Raw genomic sequence first — 15,000 nt, 5'->3', positions numbered from 1 at the left:
ACTCAACAAGCTAAAGATGATGATGAAGAAGGAGGAAGGTTACACTGGGCAGGAGCCGCAGTATTATCACTATATGCCTCCTGCACATTGTCGGGTCAAGCCCCATTTCCAGTTTCTGCTTTTTATGAAGGCGTCAGACCAGTGCGGCAGCCGAGAGGAGGATGAGGATGGGGAAGAAGAGGAGAAAACTGCACCGACGGAAGGAGACGGAGATCATGAAGAGCCCAAAGATAACATCTGCAAAAGTGAGAAGGAGCAGGGGCGAGAGACTATGAAGGGCCCGAGTACAAATCCTACTTTCTCTCCAAGAGTGAAGTTGGAAGAAGGATCAGATGGTGTCCCTGCAGTAGAGACCAATGCCGATCAGTCAAACACCACTTCCCAAACATCAGAAGCAAAACAAGGGGCAACTGAAACTCAAGACACTGGCCCCCGCTTACTGACAGGACCCTTCTTTCCTGTTCTGAGTAAAGATGAAAGCACTACATTACAGTGGCCCTCTGAGCTCTTGGAGTTTACCAAGGCTCAGCCTTCCCTCTCCTACAGTTGCAATCCTCTTTACTTTGACTTTAAGCTGTCCCGGAACAAGGGCAACCGAGCAGGTAAAGGCAACAAACTTGGCAAGCCGGCTAACACAGAGAGCGGAGAAGGATCCAAGACCGAGGCCGCTACCAGTTCCGCTTCTGCCATCGAAGAGGCTAGTTCAGCAACGCCACCGGGCACGGGCGATGACAAAAAAGAAGAATCTTCCTCAAAAGAGAAACTTTCAGGTGGTGAGAACAAAGACAACAAGCTTGAGGGCACTGAAGATGGAGGATCCAAGAAGAAAAAGAAGAAAAAGAAACACAAGAAGTCAAGCAAGCATTCCAAGCGCAAAGAAAAAGAAAGGTTGGCCATGGAGGGAGAGATGGAGACGGAGATGCCAGGAGAGAAGACTAAAAAGAAAAAGAAACACAAACGAAAGAAAGGCAAAAACAAATTGCATGCTGAGGAAGAGGAAGAAGAAGGAAAAGAACAGAAGGACAAAGGTGGGGCCAGTGGTTCTGCGCCGCCTGCAGGAGGGACTTTGGCCTCGGAGGGAGGAAAGAGGAAAAGAGCTCATAAAGAAGTGTCGCAGAGGTCAAAGGGAGAAGAGAGCGGAGCAGGAAAGGTCAACTCATCGGAAGAGCACAATGGAACGAAGCGCCTTAAATCTGACCCCAGTACGTCTGCAGCTTCTTGCTCTGCTTCTGCTCAGAAGAGTCCCGGAGGAGGTCGCCCCCCGAGCAGTGAGAGTGATGAGGATGGTGGCTCTTCATCTCAGCGCTCCCGCCCCCCTCACCGTCGCTCTACACCTCCACGGGAGCAGCGACGCCACCACAGCGAGGACTCCAGACGGTCGGGTCGTTCACGCAGCCGTTCCTCTCGACGAGGGGATCGTAATCACAGACGCAACCGAGGTCAGGCGTCTCGAAGCCAATCGTACTCGAGCAGCTCGGAGCGTTCCACGGCCGGGAGCAGCGCTTACAGCTGGCACAGCCACAGCTACTCAGACAGCTACAGCGACTACAGCGATGGCGAACGGCGGCGAAGGTCAAAGAGAAGGTCTTCAGACTCCGAGTACGACAGGAGGAGCGGTGGACGGTCACATAGACGACATTACTCCTCCTCCTCTTCAGAAGACGACTCGCGTTCGCGCTCCCGCTCGCACAGCCGAAGGAAACACCACCGTCGGAGGCACCATCGCAGCAGCAGTCGCAGCTACAGTCGCAGCAGCAGGAGTTGCAGCACTCGCTCGTACAGACACAGCAGCTACAGCTACAGCCACAGCCCGGCCAGCAGCTCATCCAGCTCCGTCAAAGGCTCGCCGCACCGCCGTAGCCATGGCCGACGGGCCGACAGCTCCACGCGCCGGCGTGACTTCAACCGTTCTCGCATCTACCGCTCACAGTCCCCAAGGTCATCCTCATCCCGAGCACAGCCACGAAACAGCAACTCCTCAATGCAGTTGAACAAAGGTGGGAGCGGAGGGGGCTCGAGGGAAGGCGGTGCGTCGGAGCACCGGAACTCACTCACGGCCCGACAGCTGCTCGAGAAGATCCAGTCTCGCAAGGGTGGGGAGGATTCTGGCACTGGAAGTAAACCAGGCGTCAAAATCAAGGACCCACCACAGGGGTTCTTTGGGCCCAAGTTGCCCCCTGCTCTAGGAAACAAGAGCATGCTGCCCCTCTTTGGTAAGCTCCAAGCTGGAAAGAAACTTCCTTTAACGCGGCCAGATGACGGAGAGAAGTCGGGGCAGGGGAAGGGCTCAGATACAAGTGGAGAGGTGATCCTGGTGGAGCCCATTCGAGAGTTTCCTCCTCCACCACCTCCACCTCCTCCACCAGTCCAGCAACAACAGCAACAGGTGGAGGAGCCCGTTCCCAATGCTGTGGGCCCAGAAGACTCCAGAATCCAAACCTCGGAAGCCCAAGTTCTCCATGAGTCACAACCCTTGTTTGAGCAAGAAACAGCCAACATTATGCCTCCTTACCAGGGTGAACCAGGACAGGACCCCAACAACCCGATCGTGGACGGCCGTCTAATGGGACCTGACATGAGTCAGCAACCAGCCCTGCATGCTTATCCAGGCTACCCCATGCCCAGCATGGAGGAGGAGGACGTGGGCATGGAGCCGGAAGAAGATGGCTTGGCGCCACTGGAGAGCCAGCCCATCACTTTTACTCCTGAGGAGATGGAGAAGTACAGTAAGCTACAACAGGCAGCACAGCAACACATCCAGCAGCAGCTTTTAGCCAAGCAGGTGAAGACCTTCCCTTCGGCCGCCGCAGCCAACCTAGCGGCCGCCGCAGCTGCTGCCGCCAACCTTGCGCCCGCACCTCCACCCCCGCCTGCTGCCCTCCAGCAGATACACATCCAGCAGCCCACGGTGTCTGCGGCGTCTGCCACCTCCATCACAACGGTGCAGCATGCCATCCTGCAGCACCATGCGGCTGCCACAGCCATGGGCATCCACCCTCATACCCCTCACCATACGCACCCTGCCCACGCTCAGCTAGCCCAGGTACACCACATACCCCAACACCACCTGACCCCCATCTCCTTGTCGCCCTTGGGCCACACGTTGGGCCACTCCCTGGGCCACTCATTAGGTCCTACAGGCCTGATTCCAGCCCACCCCTCCGCCTTTCTCTCTGGGCAGCCCATCCATATAATCCCAGCGTCTGCTCTACATCATGCCCCGTTAGCACTGCACCATGTGCCCCACGCCGCCCTCTACCCCACCCTCTTTGCCCCTCGGCCCGCCACCGCAGCGGCGGCTGCCGCCCTGCAACTCCACCCTCTGCTGCACCCCATCTTCTCAGGGCAGGACCTCCAGCACCCCCCCAGCCACGGCTCCTGAGAACGGAGCCCGTCCTTTCTCTGCAGAGAGGACAAGTCCAGCAGGCTGAAAGAAGAGGCAGAGAGGCTGGTTTGCTTCTCTGGGTAGTGTGCGCCAGCCTACCAGCAACCCTCTTTCCTTTACCAGTGCTGCCCCCTAGAGAGGTGCTTCGGTTGGACAGGTGGACAGACCGAGCATAGGAAGGATGAAGAGCAAAGTGTGTGGCTTGTCCCTGAGACTGAAAAATCTGATAGAAGTAAAATTTAAAGGAATGAAAAGGGGGTTGATGTCAGTGCAGTTTGTAAAAGCAGATGAGGAGTGCCCCCGAACCCCAGGTAGTTTCCTAAGGATTTTCACTTAGGAGCTTTAGCTCAGACGTGTTCTTGCAGCAGTCAGGAACACTGCTGGAGGTTTTTGGCTTTTATTTTTATTTTTTAAGTCTGTTCATTGTTAATTGCTATTGATGGTCTCGTTTTTCCCCTGCAGCCAAAGATACTCACTGGTTGCTTTCCCTTAGGATGTCCTTTCATGAAGACTTGATCACAGAAATTCAATACTTGTCCTTACTAAAATAATATTCAGACAGTTACTGTATGGGCCAGTAATCAAGCGTTCTCTAACACTATCCTCCAAATGAATAACAAAAAACACGAACAAGAATTATGTGGAATGGATTGAAGCCATATTTATCATACTTTAAATGCGGTTTTAAATGGTTGGTTGTAAATCAGTGATGTGAAGAACACGCCCGAGGCGCTTTGCGACATGTTAGTCACAGTGCTGACGTTCCTAAGTTACACTGTTTTTGGGGTGCCCCCCCACCTTAAGTAATTTGACTTGCACTGAAAAAAGGTTCAGCAGGATGCTATTCTTGCATCATGTAAGAACTGTATGATTGTGTGATATTCTGCAATAATTTTATTTTCTGTTTATGATTTTAAATTATTTTCCAATATTTCTTTTGCCGAGTACCCCCCTTGTATGACTGTTGTAAATAGTTAGAACATTAAGGAAACACATTGTAAAGTAATACACCTTTGTAACTGTTTAAAAAACCCTACAAAGAAATAAGTAACGAAAAAAAGTAAAATAAATGTGAGAGAAACGGATGCCTGGATGTCAGGGCTGGTACTACAGAGGGCTGTTCTGCTGTACCTGGGGTGTGTTGGGGCAGGGCTGCTGTGGAGAGACTCCAAGTGTTACTAAAATCCTTTTTGAGATGTAAAATTTAACTATACAAGGCAACAATTAATTTTTTTTTTTTTATTATTCTTTATTGATGCATCACTTAAAATAAAAGCATTTTGAAGTGTACATAGCTGTAGTCGGGACTCTGACTGCTGGTTTTGTGTGCGTTGTTTGCCTTTTCCGTGTAACTGTTTTTTTGCTCAGGGAGGTGCTACAACAGATTTGCAGTTAATTGGACAATAAATTGTTAATAGTTAATTGAGTTGTAGACAGTAATCTCAATTGAAGTTTAAACTAGCATGGCAAGTGGTAGTTGTACTGGAGTTTTCTTGTTAGGCCAGTAGTTATATATTGTCATATATATATAGATAGATATAGATTTCAGACACCAGGGGGCACCAAGAGCTTTTGATGGCAATTGCTCTGCTTTGTATAATCATAGTCACTTATGCAAGAAGGAATAGAATACTTAAGGAGACTGTTACTAGTGTTCAGTTTAAAAAGAGGATTCAGTGCACAGGCTGTAGAAATGTACAGTTTACACTTCAGTTAAAACTCAACACTTTACATATCAATGACTGACATCTTGGGTATGATATGGATTGTTCAAAGTGTCGTTTAAAACTGCAGATGTGGCATCTAAAGGTGTCACTGTTACTTTGGAGACTTACCGTTTACAGCATTTATCTGACACTTATATCCAAAGGAACTTGTAATTATTACTGAACACAACTTAATTGTGCTGGGGAGGGGAGGCAGTGCTTATGTACAGTTCCCCCGTGTCCTGGCTGAGCAGTAAGGTGAGGTTGGTCCTTGCCCCTGGCTAAGACAGAAGTGTCTGTTGCTGTTGTTTTTGAGGTGCACTGGCTCCAGTGAGACAGCGGGCACAGACAGGGTGTGTCTGACGTCATTACATTTCCGTGACGGGTTAAAAATTCATAGGCAGTGTTTCATAAGTGATTTGATGATTCAAATACTTGAAAATGACAACAAAGAATAACAATGAAAGGCAGCATGGTGAGGTGTAGTCCACCTCACAGAACATGCAACTTCAGTTGTTTATTAGTATTAAGCTTCATAACGATTACAGGGCTTCAGTCTTTAACACTGTATGTCCATCATGTCACCATCAGCAGAGAACCTGGATATTAACTTTTCAAAAACCTCAGCTGCCTTTTACATTAGAAGTGTACCAAAAGAAGTGGTCCAAAATTAGCCATGTTTTTTCCATAAACATTTGGGATGTGTCATCGTTGACGATACAAGGTTTTCCTATGACGGCAACAGTCACAGGTAGGCCAGTTAGAGACAACCAACATATAGGAAACAGCCAACAGATCTCTTTGTGCTTTAATTAAACAACGAAATCTTCCAGGATACAGGTTTCATTTACATCAAAACAGGAGATCACCCAAAAAGGCTGGCAGACATGAATCCAGAATGCAGTCTGAAGTAATCCTACAAGGACCCAAAGCTTTGCTTTCTGCTGCTATGGTCCATATAACATCTGGCAGGTTCAGCTCAGGTATCTCACCACCAGGAACATGACCACGCAGGTGATCAACATTCCAGTCACCATGATGAACTTGTCCTGTGTTGCACGCTTCTCGATCAGACGCATCACTGTATTAGACAGACCCAACATGTTGGCCACGTCCAGCATCCTCTTATGGGTACCCTATACCCCCCCCTCCCAGAGAGATGTCAGTTATGAGAAGAATTACGCTAACCCTCATTAAAATAGCGCTCATCATTTATAAGTCAGATATGAAAATCAAGCTCTCTTACCTTGTTCAATATGATGATTAATCAGATTACTTTAAAAAACACTTTTTGTACTGTTTAATCTAAATGCAATGACCCACCTTCATCTAAATTATATATAAAGGTTATGACTTCACTCCAGTACCAGGGCTGAATTAACTCTTGAGAACATCTAATGATGTTTGGTCTGATGGTGTTTGTTGGGAATCTTGATTTAAAGGTGTTGGTTGTAGACAGCTGGGTTTGATGATCATTTGGTTTAATGATGTGTGTTAGACAGTTGGGATTGATGGTGTTTGTTGGAGATTGGTGCTTCATTTTAGTCCTCAAAGTGACAAACAATTCAAGTGTTACTGCTCAATTCAGCAGCTCCTGGTGAAGCACAAACACACCTTGAGTGTACTCCTCTGGTCACGGAGTCCATTGATAATACTGGAACCAGAGCCAAGGAGATCATCCATGCCTCTGTGAGCACTGTGCAGGGAGGAATTAAACTGGAGAGTGTCATCTATGGGGATAGAGGTGTCTGCTTCCTAGACACACAGACAGACATGTACAAGGTCAATAAGGAAATGAGAACCCTACCATCTGACAAAGAGGGAGTCTGGGGAAACACTAAAAAATAACTGAAATGTGGGTGTGGGCATGCGCTGACATTGGTAGTGAAGGTCCGGCTCATTAGTTCTTCTCTCTCTCTCTCCTGAGCCTCTCGGGTGTAGCGTCTGTGCTGGAAGTTCTTCAGCGCACTCTGCAGGTGCTGCACATCGTACTTCAGCTGGTCCACCCGTCTACAGGGGAGACAGAGACCAAAACAGACCAATGGCTTCTTCAGCCTCAGATGTGTGTGTGTGCACGAGACATCTTGTGCTTTAACCTCAGGTCTGTTGTCTACGTGCTGTAGCCCTGCTTTGGCCAACACAATACATGGTTGCCTGCAATGACATGACCTCAGTTGGAATGTTACCAAAAGAGGCCTCTGCGGCCGGACGCGGACGCCCACGTCTCTGTGTCATGCTGCAGCCCTGCTCACTAAGCGCCATTGCTTTGGCTCATCATCTCTAAACGACGTGTCTGTGATTACATGTTGCACAACAGTCCAGCCTGCTGCCAATCAGAGCACGCGTCTCCTAACAGCAACCCATGCTGCACCTCGCCCGCCTTGCAGTAGTTTCACTACGGCCTGCAAGTAGCACACAGGAGTTCTGTAGGTAAGAGGTTACCATATGAAGCTGCCCGTAGCCTGAGCATAACTTTGGACAACCAGTTGTTCTCAACTCATGTTTCTAATCTACCCCAGTATTGCAGATTCCTCCTTTAACACAAGAAGGATTTGACCCTTTCTCTCGCAGGAAGCTGCCCAGGTGCTTGTGCAGTCTCTTGTGATCTCAAAGCTAGACTACTGCAACTCTCTACTTGCAGGTCTTCCTCCAAAAGCTATCAAACCTCTTCAACTTGTCCAGAATGCAGCAGCAACTGGTCTTCAATCTTCCAAAGTTCACACGTTACTATTGCTGCACTCCCTTCATTGGCTTCCAGTAGCTGCACACATCAGATTTAAAAACTTGATTCTTGCCTACAAAGCCAAAAATGGACCAGTCCCTTCATACATGAGGTCAATGGTCAAAGCCCGATCTGTACCTCAAGTACTTCGAACCTCAAGTACGGCTCGGCTTGAAACACTATTCTCTGTCCTGGCTCCTAGATGGTGGAACATACAGACAACAGAGTCCCTTGCAGTCTTCAAATGCAGACTGAAGACCCATCTATTTGTGCAATATATAAATGACAACTGACCCTGCTCCTATATTGACTAAATTAGTACTTATTGTAGGGTATTGTTTATTACATTGTTGTTGTCTAACAAATTCTAGTACTTATTGTTTATTACACTCATCATTGTCCAAGATAGTCCTTATGTATTTTGTACTTTTAGGCATCGGCATTGATCCTTGTATTTCTAAAGTATTCTAGTTCATTGCTCCAACCTATGGTACTGTACTAGGATGTGTTCTATGAGTAAATGACAAAGCACTTTTGTAAGTCGCTCTGGATAAGAGCATCTGCTAAACGCTGTAAATGTAATGTGTAACATTTACATGTTAGGAGGAGCACGAGTCTCAGATGTGCTGGTGTGGACTGCTAACCCACCACTGATCACCACTGCAGGACCCATAACCATTCTATGCTGTCAGGTTGGACTGGCAGTAACCCACCACTGATCACCACTGCAGGACCCATAACCATTCTATGCTGTCAGGTTGGACTGGCAGTAGCTGGCATGAGCACGATTTCCATAGCAACAGCAGAACTCACAGTTTGGCATTCTGACGGCGGTTCAGCAACTCTTTGCTGGCCAGGATCTCAAGCCGTTCCAGATGAGCGAAGATCTGTTCAATTCTGGCCTGCAACTCATTTTCTAACACTGAGACACACACACACAAGCATTTCAGTAAAATCCTTCCCCACAGTAGTTATAACAAACATGATTACAACACAATGCACAAACATTTGCACCAAAAACGCACACAGACATTTAGACAGATTTAGTTTAGTTCAGACATTTAGTCTGTACAGGCAGGCAGAGCAGACAGCTCTGCCCTCTCTGGGAGTCGATGGCTGACTGAGCACCAGGATGTGTGCTGTTTCTTGGGAGAAGAACTGAAGCTCGTAGGAAATATTAGCACGAGTTTATATTTTTTTTGCTTACACACACTCACTCACACGCGCGCGCACACACACACAATCTCTCCAATCTACATCACATGACATCAGTAGCATAGTCACTTATCTACCCAAGCCTCATCACCTACACCCACCATCTCCAACCCCATCCTACACCACTTCTCCTCTTCCATGCAGTTCTTCACCCACCAACCCAAAACATTCCCCCTGCCTCCATCTCTCCCCACCCTGTCCTTCCTGCTGGGGCAACAGCTTGACTGCATCTCCAGGTCCACCTCCAGACGCTGTGGTAAGGCCAGCCCAGTCACGGCCTCCACTCGCACAGACAGCAAAGGCCACCCCTGCCCAACACCTACTCAACGCACAGCGGAGTTCTGACCTGCCAAACTTTCCAACATGCACACAAATGACAAATTATGCTTCACGTTCTTTCATCACTGGGACTCTTTCAACAAACTTTGATAAATGATAGTTATCATAATGCTGAGTTCAATCACTTAAGCTCTTGACACCCAGGTTTGAATTTCTCAGAGGTAATACATAGGTGAAAGTGGCCCCACCATCACCATCAGCGAAGAAGTCTGTAATCAACATGATGCAAAAATATATTTGCAACATACACATTCACAAAATGTGTGTAGTACATTGCAGCTGTAATGCTGCTGATGAATTCTGCAAGAAAAGCACCTTTCTTAAGGAATAAAATAATTACATGGGTAGCAGACCAACCATGCATTTCGTTAAAAAAGCATTTTATGAACAGATCAGGGTGGTGGGAGAACAGAGTCCTTACAGTGCACTGACTCACGAGCAGTTGTCTCCAGACGTCCCATTTGGGACTGCACTTCCTGGATTTGCCTGGTAATGAGAGATAAACCTTTATAACCGGTCATATCTTAACCACACTCACACCTGACACGCCAATCACCAAAACACTTTCGGTTTATGTACGCCAGCAGGGACGCAATTAACGTCATTAACACAAACTACTGCTATATTAATGTTAATGTCAACGTTACTGTGTGTACTAGTATTATCGTTAGCATATTAACGTTAGGGAAGTAACGTAAGCGGACATTGGCCACGTTTAAAACTGAATTTCGTGTATGACGCATTAAAATGAAAATACAACAGTAAGTCACTGCATGATTATAACCTAAAAACGAGCCCAAGCAGCATATAAAGTCTGTAACTAGTTATCTACAGACAGTTCCACACTTAGCTGTTAGCTAACTACCTAATAACTAACTAACGTCGCAAACTACTCAATATGTCCCAGAAACGGAAGATGCACTCACTTATTCGTCTGGTGGTAAAGTGTCTCCATCTTCTGTGGACATTCAACTGTAAATGTGACCCGCCTGAAACGACTCCGACTCTAAAACACCGTCTTTAACCCACTTCCTCCTCACATATCTAACCTAGCTTAGCTAGCTAAGAAAGCTAGCTCGAACACGTCAACAAAGGAAAGGACCTCTCATAGGACCTTTACACCGCCCTGCATTTGCCTGACTAAAAAAAAAAATGTAAAAATGTGCAAAACAGCACGTCACAACATTTGGTCAATTTAAAGTTGACCAAATATTTAGATTTAAAATGTATAGCGTTGTTTGAATATTTTTGAAATATTTTGAGTGGACATCACTGAATAACAACAACATGTTGTTGTTGTTGTTGTTGTTGTCTAGCAATTTATGCATTAAATTGCTTAAACCTGGCTCTAACTTTGTGTGATTGAATCATTATTCAGTGATTAAATATTGTTATGGTGGAAATTATTTTTCTAGATGTGACTCAAGTAAATGGAAAATCCCATTTTGCAAAATTACCACAACATGGATTTTGTCTAATTCCCCAGACAGCTATGCTGATAAATATCTCATTTTCCCTTTAAGATGAATCACCCTCTAATCGCACTTGGTACAAAATCAAGTGCAATTTTTTGGATGAAATTGGCACCTGGAGACAGAAGTGTTGATTCCCTTCATGGGAGCGTCACTGACAGGAGAGACGAGTGACAAACCATCTTGGGGCGAGATTTTGTCAACTCCCACACTAGTCTTGTCTTTATCTAATTATATTAGTTTCCGCAGGACTGTTTCAATGTGTGGTAGAACCTCCCTCGCCTGGGGTCACAGACGTGAGTGGTGATATCAAACTTTCCAATGAAATGAAAAGAGATAGAGAGAGAGAGAGCCTGCAGATGGGGTCACTACGTGACACAATGTTTGTTGACTTGTTAGTCTCAGATTTGACGTGACTGGATGGATGATTTCCCTATATTATATATGTTATGTATATTAAGTTGTGGTTGGGATTCTTTGCCCTGTGGTAAACTATCTATGGTGCCTTCTCATTAGATGTCTGTCTATGAGAGAGAGAGAGAGAGAGAGAGAGAGAGAGAGAGAGAGAGAGAGAGAGAGAGAGAGAGAGAGAGAGAATGCATATTAGAAGATGAGGAAGTAGTGTCAGGGCATTAATAAGGAATTTAATAACATCTCAGCATCATGTCTTGTGTAAGCCCTGTGGCTCAAAGTTAAATCATATATTTTCAATGCATTGTATTGTTTGTTCAATAACTGGTGTAAGAATAACATTTGAGACTTGGGACACATACACCAGGTTCTTTAGTCAGATGTGAGATGTATTTCAACTTCCACTACATATTACAGTATGTAACAGTAACAAGAACCTGCCTCAAATTACTGTATAACTGCAACTTGCCTCAAATTACAGTGTAACAAGAACCTGCCTCAAATTACTGTATAACTTCAACTTGCCTCAAATTACAGTGTAACGAGAACCTGCCTCAAATTACTGTATAACTGCAACCTGCCTCAAATTACAGTAAAAATACAAACTGCCTCAAATTACAGTAAAACTACAAACTGCCTCAAATTACAGTAAAACTACAACCTCAAGTCTGCAGCTTAAGTTGTAGCACTGACATGCACATCTCCTCATCTGTAGTGTAATAGATCAAATAAACACTACAGCACTGCTCAAGCTTTGTGTGTGTATGTTTGTCTGTGTGTGTGTGTGTGTGTGTGCGTGTTTGTCTGTGTGTGTGTGTGTGTGTGTGTGTGTGTGTGTGTGTGTGTGTGTGTGTGTGTGTGCGTGTTTGCCTGTGTGTGTGTGTGCGCGCGCGCAGGTTTGCCTTTGCGTGTTTGTGTGTGTGTGTGTGCGTGTGTGTGTTTGTCTGTGTGTGTGTGTGTGTGTGTGTGTGTGTGTGTGTGTGTATGTGTGTGTGTGCATGCGCATATGTTTCTGCGCCTGTATATGAGAGAGAAGACCAAATGTGCTTTGTGAAGAGACATGCATGTCCCAGAGACATGTGTGTGTTTATGGTTGAAGAATAGCAAACTTGCTCATGCATGACTTCAGATGAGGCCAGGTATGTATGCATCTGTGCATCTGTGTGTGTGTGTGTGTGTGTGTGTAGGTGTGTAGTGCGGTCAGTGATGATGTTTCTCAGACTCTCTCTGTATTAAGCAGTGCTTCATAAGACAAGATCTGTATGAAGACTCCGTGAAGATGACAGTGCGCTGATGATTGTCTCTCCAGGCTACTTCTCTGAAAGTCTTGCCTGTTCACCCCCTCCCAGCACTGGCCCCTTTCATGCTGGGTCTTGCTCTCCCTCTACTGGTCTCTCTCTCTCTTTCTCTCTCTCTGTGTAATTATATTACATGAGGGCATATGAAACAGTTGGATGGTGTGAGTTGTTTACTCCAACATGTTGAATAATGAGTGTACAGGTAAAAAATAAACAGGAGACATTAAACAACATGGCTGACATCTGTCTGTGGGGGTGCATGTGTTCTGAAAGTCAGACATATTGTTATTTTGGAAATACAGAGAGGAGGCTGCTTAAGCCTGAGTGATGTGTCTTCTTCCTCGTCTCCCTTTTTTGTAGTCTGAGGTTACGTAGGTCGAGCTGCCTTTTCCTCCAGTGACAAGACTTCATTCAGTCTTCTACTATCACACAGACACACACACACACACACACCTGAGTACCGGAGGCACTGGGTATTGTCCAGGTGCGTTAACTGTGTGCACAACGGCCCCATTGACCCAAAATTCCTTTTCAAATGAAAACTAAACATTACAATATAACACAGAAAAATACAAACTCTTCTCCTCGATTCCTCTGGTGATTAACGATTACTTTCTGGGTCTGGTATGCTGGCTGGCCAGAAAGTTCTGGATTGAGTTCTGGTAATGGGCTGATCTGGTGTCAGGTCTGCCAGATCTGTAATAATAATCACTCAGCAGCACTGCCCCCTAAAAAAACCCTACAACTTAATTTATTGATTGAATTCCAAAATACTGATGAGCAGTTCTGAAAATGCAACAACACACACACACTGCAGGCTAGTTGTGAAGCAGACATCACCTCATAGTTCATCTCACAGAAATGTTTGTTATCTGGTTACGGTGGCATACCCATAAACACCGACATTTTACTAATAATACCAATACAAATACCACTGTGTTTGTATTCACTGGTTTCACCTCCCAGAAATGTATTACCGTGTGGGGCAGCTCAGACACCAAGAAGAACACCCACAGACTGCAGGGTGTTATCAGGTCTGCAGAGACCACTGGAGTTACACTGCCACACTGCTGGATCTGCTCACTTCCAGGATCAGGAGGTGTGTGGAGAACATCACAGCAGACCCAGCTCACCCGGGTCATCACCTGATCCAGGGTCAGGAGGTGTGCGGCGATCAACACAGCAGATCCATCTTACCCGGGCCATCACCTGATCCAGGGTCACACACACATACTATGTGTGGAGGGCCGTTTAGAGTGAAATCAGTGAAACACTTGCACACATGCACACTACTTGCACACACCTATGAAACACTTACACATACCTATGAAACATGCACATAACCATGAAATGCGCACTGAAAATTGTTTTACACACACGCTGCTACACACATACACGCAAGCCTAGTTAAACTCTGTGTTTACACACCAGTGAATGAATGTGCATATGTGTATATGCAAGTGTAAGTTATCATACGCAAATGTAAGTAGTAGATTTATGTGCAAGTGTTTCATAGGTAAGCTTAAGTGTTTCATAGGTATGTGTAAGTTTTTCATAGGTGTCCGTAAGTGTTTTATAGGTATGTGTGTTTCATAGGTGTCTGTAAGTGTTTCATAGGTATGTGTGTTTCATAGGTGTGCGTGTGTTTCATAGGTGTGCGTGTGTTTCATAGGTATGTGTGTTTCATAGGTATGCGTAAGTGTTTCATAGGTATGTGTGTTTCATAGGTGTCTGTAAGTGTTTCATAGGTATGTGTGTTTCATAGGTGTCTGTAAGTGTTTCATAGGTATGTGTGTTTCATAGGTGTCTGTAAGTGTTTCATAGGTATGTGTAAGTGTTTCGTAGGTATGTGCAAGTGTTTCATAGATATGTGCAAGTAGTATGCGTGTGTGCAAGTGTTTCACTGATTTCACCCTAAACACCTCCCGCCATAGATTCCTCTTTATACTCTCTCTCTCTCTCTCTCCCTCTCTCTCTCTCTCTCTCCCTCCCTCTCTCTCTCTCTCTTTCTCTCTCTCTCCCTCTCTCTCTCTCTCTCTTTCTCTTTCTCTCTCTCTCTTTCTTTTCAAGACTGGATCATGCCAGCAACACACACAGTGGCCTGTGGCTATATAGCTCTACTATCTGGGAGCAGGCAGGCACCTTTACCCCTCCAGCTCCGTTCATCTAAAGAGATAAGCGATTGCATCTCTCCCTCCCTCCCTCTCTACCTCCGTGTCTCAGGACGATGTCATCAACAGGACTTCAGGGTGACCCTTCCTCCTCTGCCCTCCTCACTTTGATTGACAGCGCATGACATCCACTCATCAGTCCCCATGAGGTCATGTAGGCGGCTGAGATGTGTGCTGGTGTCCAGTTCCTGCCAAGAATACACTAGCAGGCAGATGTGTAAGGTGTGTATGTGTGTGTGTGTGTGTGTGTGTGTGTGTGTGTGTGTGTGTGAAGGGAACAT

At 46.0% G+C, this 15,000-nt stretch overlaps 2 protein-coding genes across 8 annotated transcripts in view; one reads left to right on the top strand and one right to left on the bottom strand.

The window, feature by feature from the left end:
* gpatch8 (G patch domain containing 8) overlaps positions 1-4,675 on the top strand; it is a 40,863-nt gene extending 36,188 nt beyond the window's left edge. For all 6 annotated transcript variants that reach the window (XM_027029785.3, XM_081711590.1, XM_027029786.3 and 3 more), the window contains one exon: positions 1-4,675. This exon is cut by the window's left edge and continues 477 nt beyond it. In XM_027029785.3, coding sequence (XP_026885586.2) covers positions 1-3,382 — 3,382 coding nt within the window. In that variant the 3' untranslated portion in view covers positions 3,383-4,675.
* An 871-nt stretch (positions 4,676-5,546) lies between these two features.
* On the bottom strand, positions 5,547-10,471 carry gosr2 (golgi SNAP receptor complex member 2). Of its 2 annotated transcripts, none has more exons than XM_081711591.1 (6): positions 10,294-10,471; positions 9,804-9,853; positions 8,627-8,735; positions 6,969-7,101; positions 6,706-6,846; positions 5,547-6,227 (listed from the first exon to the last, which is right to left on the bottom strand). In XM_081711591.1, the coding sequence occupies exons 1-6, from the start codon at positions 10,320-10,322 to the stop codon at positions 6,066-6,068; spliced, it is 624 nt and encodes a 207-aa protein (XP_081567717.1). In that variant the 5' UTR covers positions 10,323-10,471; the 3' UTR covers positions 5,547-6,065. The 2 variants fall into 2 exon arrangements, with proteins under 2 accessions (XP_081567717.1, XP_026885594.1); XM_027029793.3 differs by having other exon boundaries at positions 9,789-9,853; positions 10,294-10,465.
* Between the last annotated feature and the right edge of the window lie 4,529 nt (positions 10,472-15,000).

Source organism: Electrophorus electricus, chromosome 3 (genome assembly GCF_041902795.1).
Source record: "Electrophorus electricus isolate QZ-2024a chromosome 3, ASM4190279v1, whole genome shotgun sequence".
Classification (NCBI taxonomy): Eukaryota; Metazoa; Chordata; class Actinopteri; order Gymnotiformes; family Gymnotidae; genus Electrophorus; species Electrophorus electricus.
Note: the sequence above shows the minus strand (reverse complement) of the source record. Positions and strands in the feature narration are given on the sequence as shown.

What these genes read in the sequence shown, in the direction of transcription:
- gosr2 (XM_027029793.3), bottom strand. Translation starts at nt 10,322, where the DNA reads ATGGAGACACTTTACCACCAGACGAATAA. An exon ending in CTTTACCACCAGACGAATAA is followed by an intron (nt 9,854 to 10,293) that starts GTGAGTGCATCT and finishes TCTCATTACCAG; the next exon opens with GCAAATCCAGGAAGTGCAGT. An exon ending in TGCTCGTGAGTCAGTGCACT is followed by an intron (nt 8,736 to 9,788) that starts GTAAGGACTCTG and finishes TGTGTGTCTCAG; the next exon opens with TGTTAGAAAATGAGTTGCAG.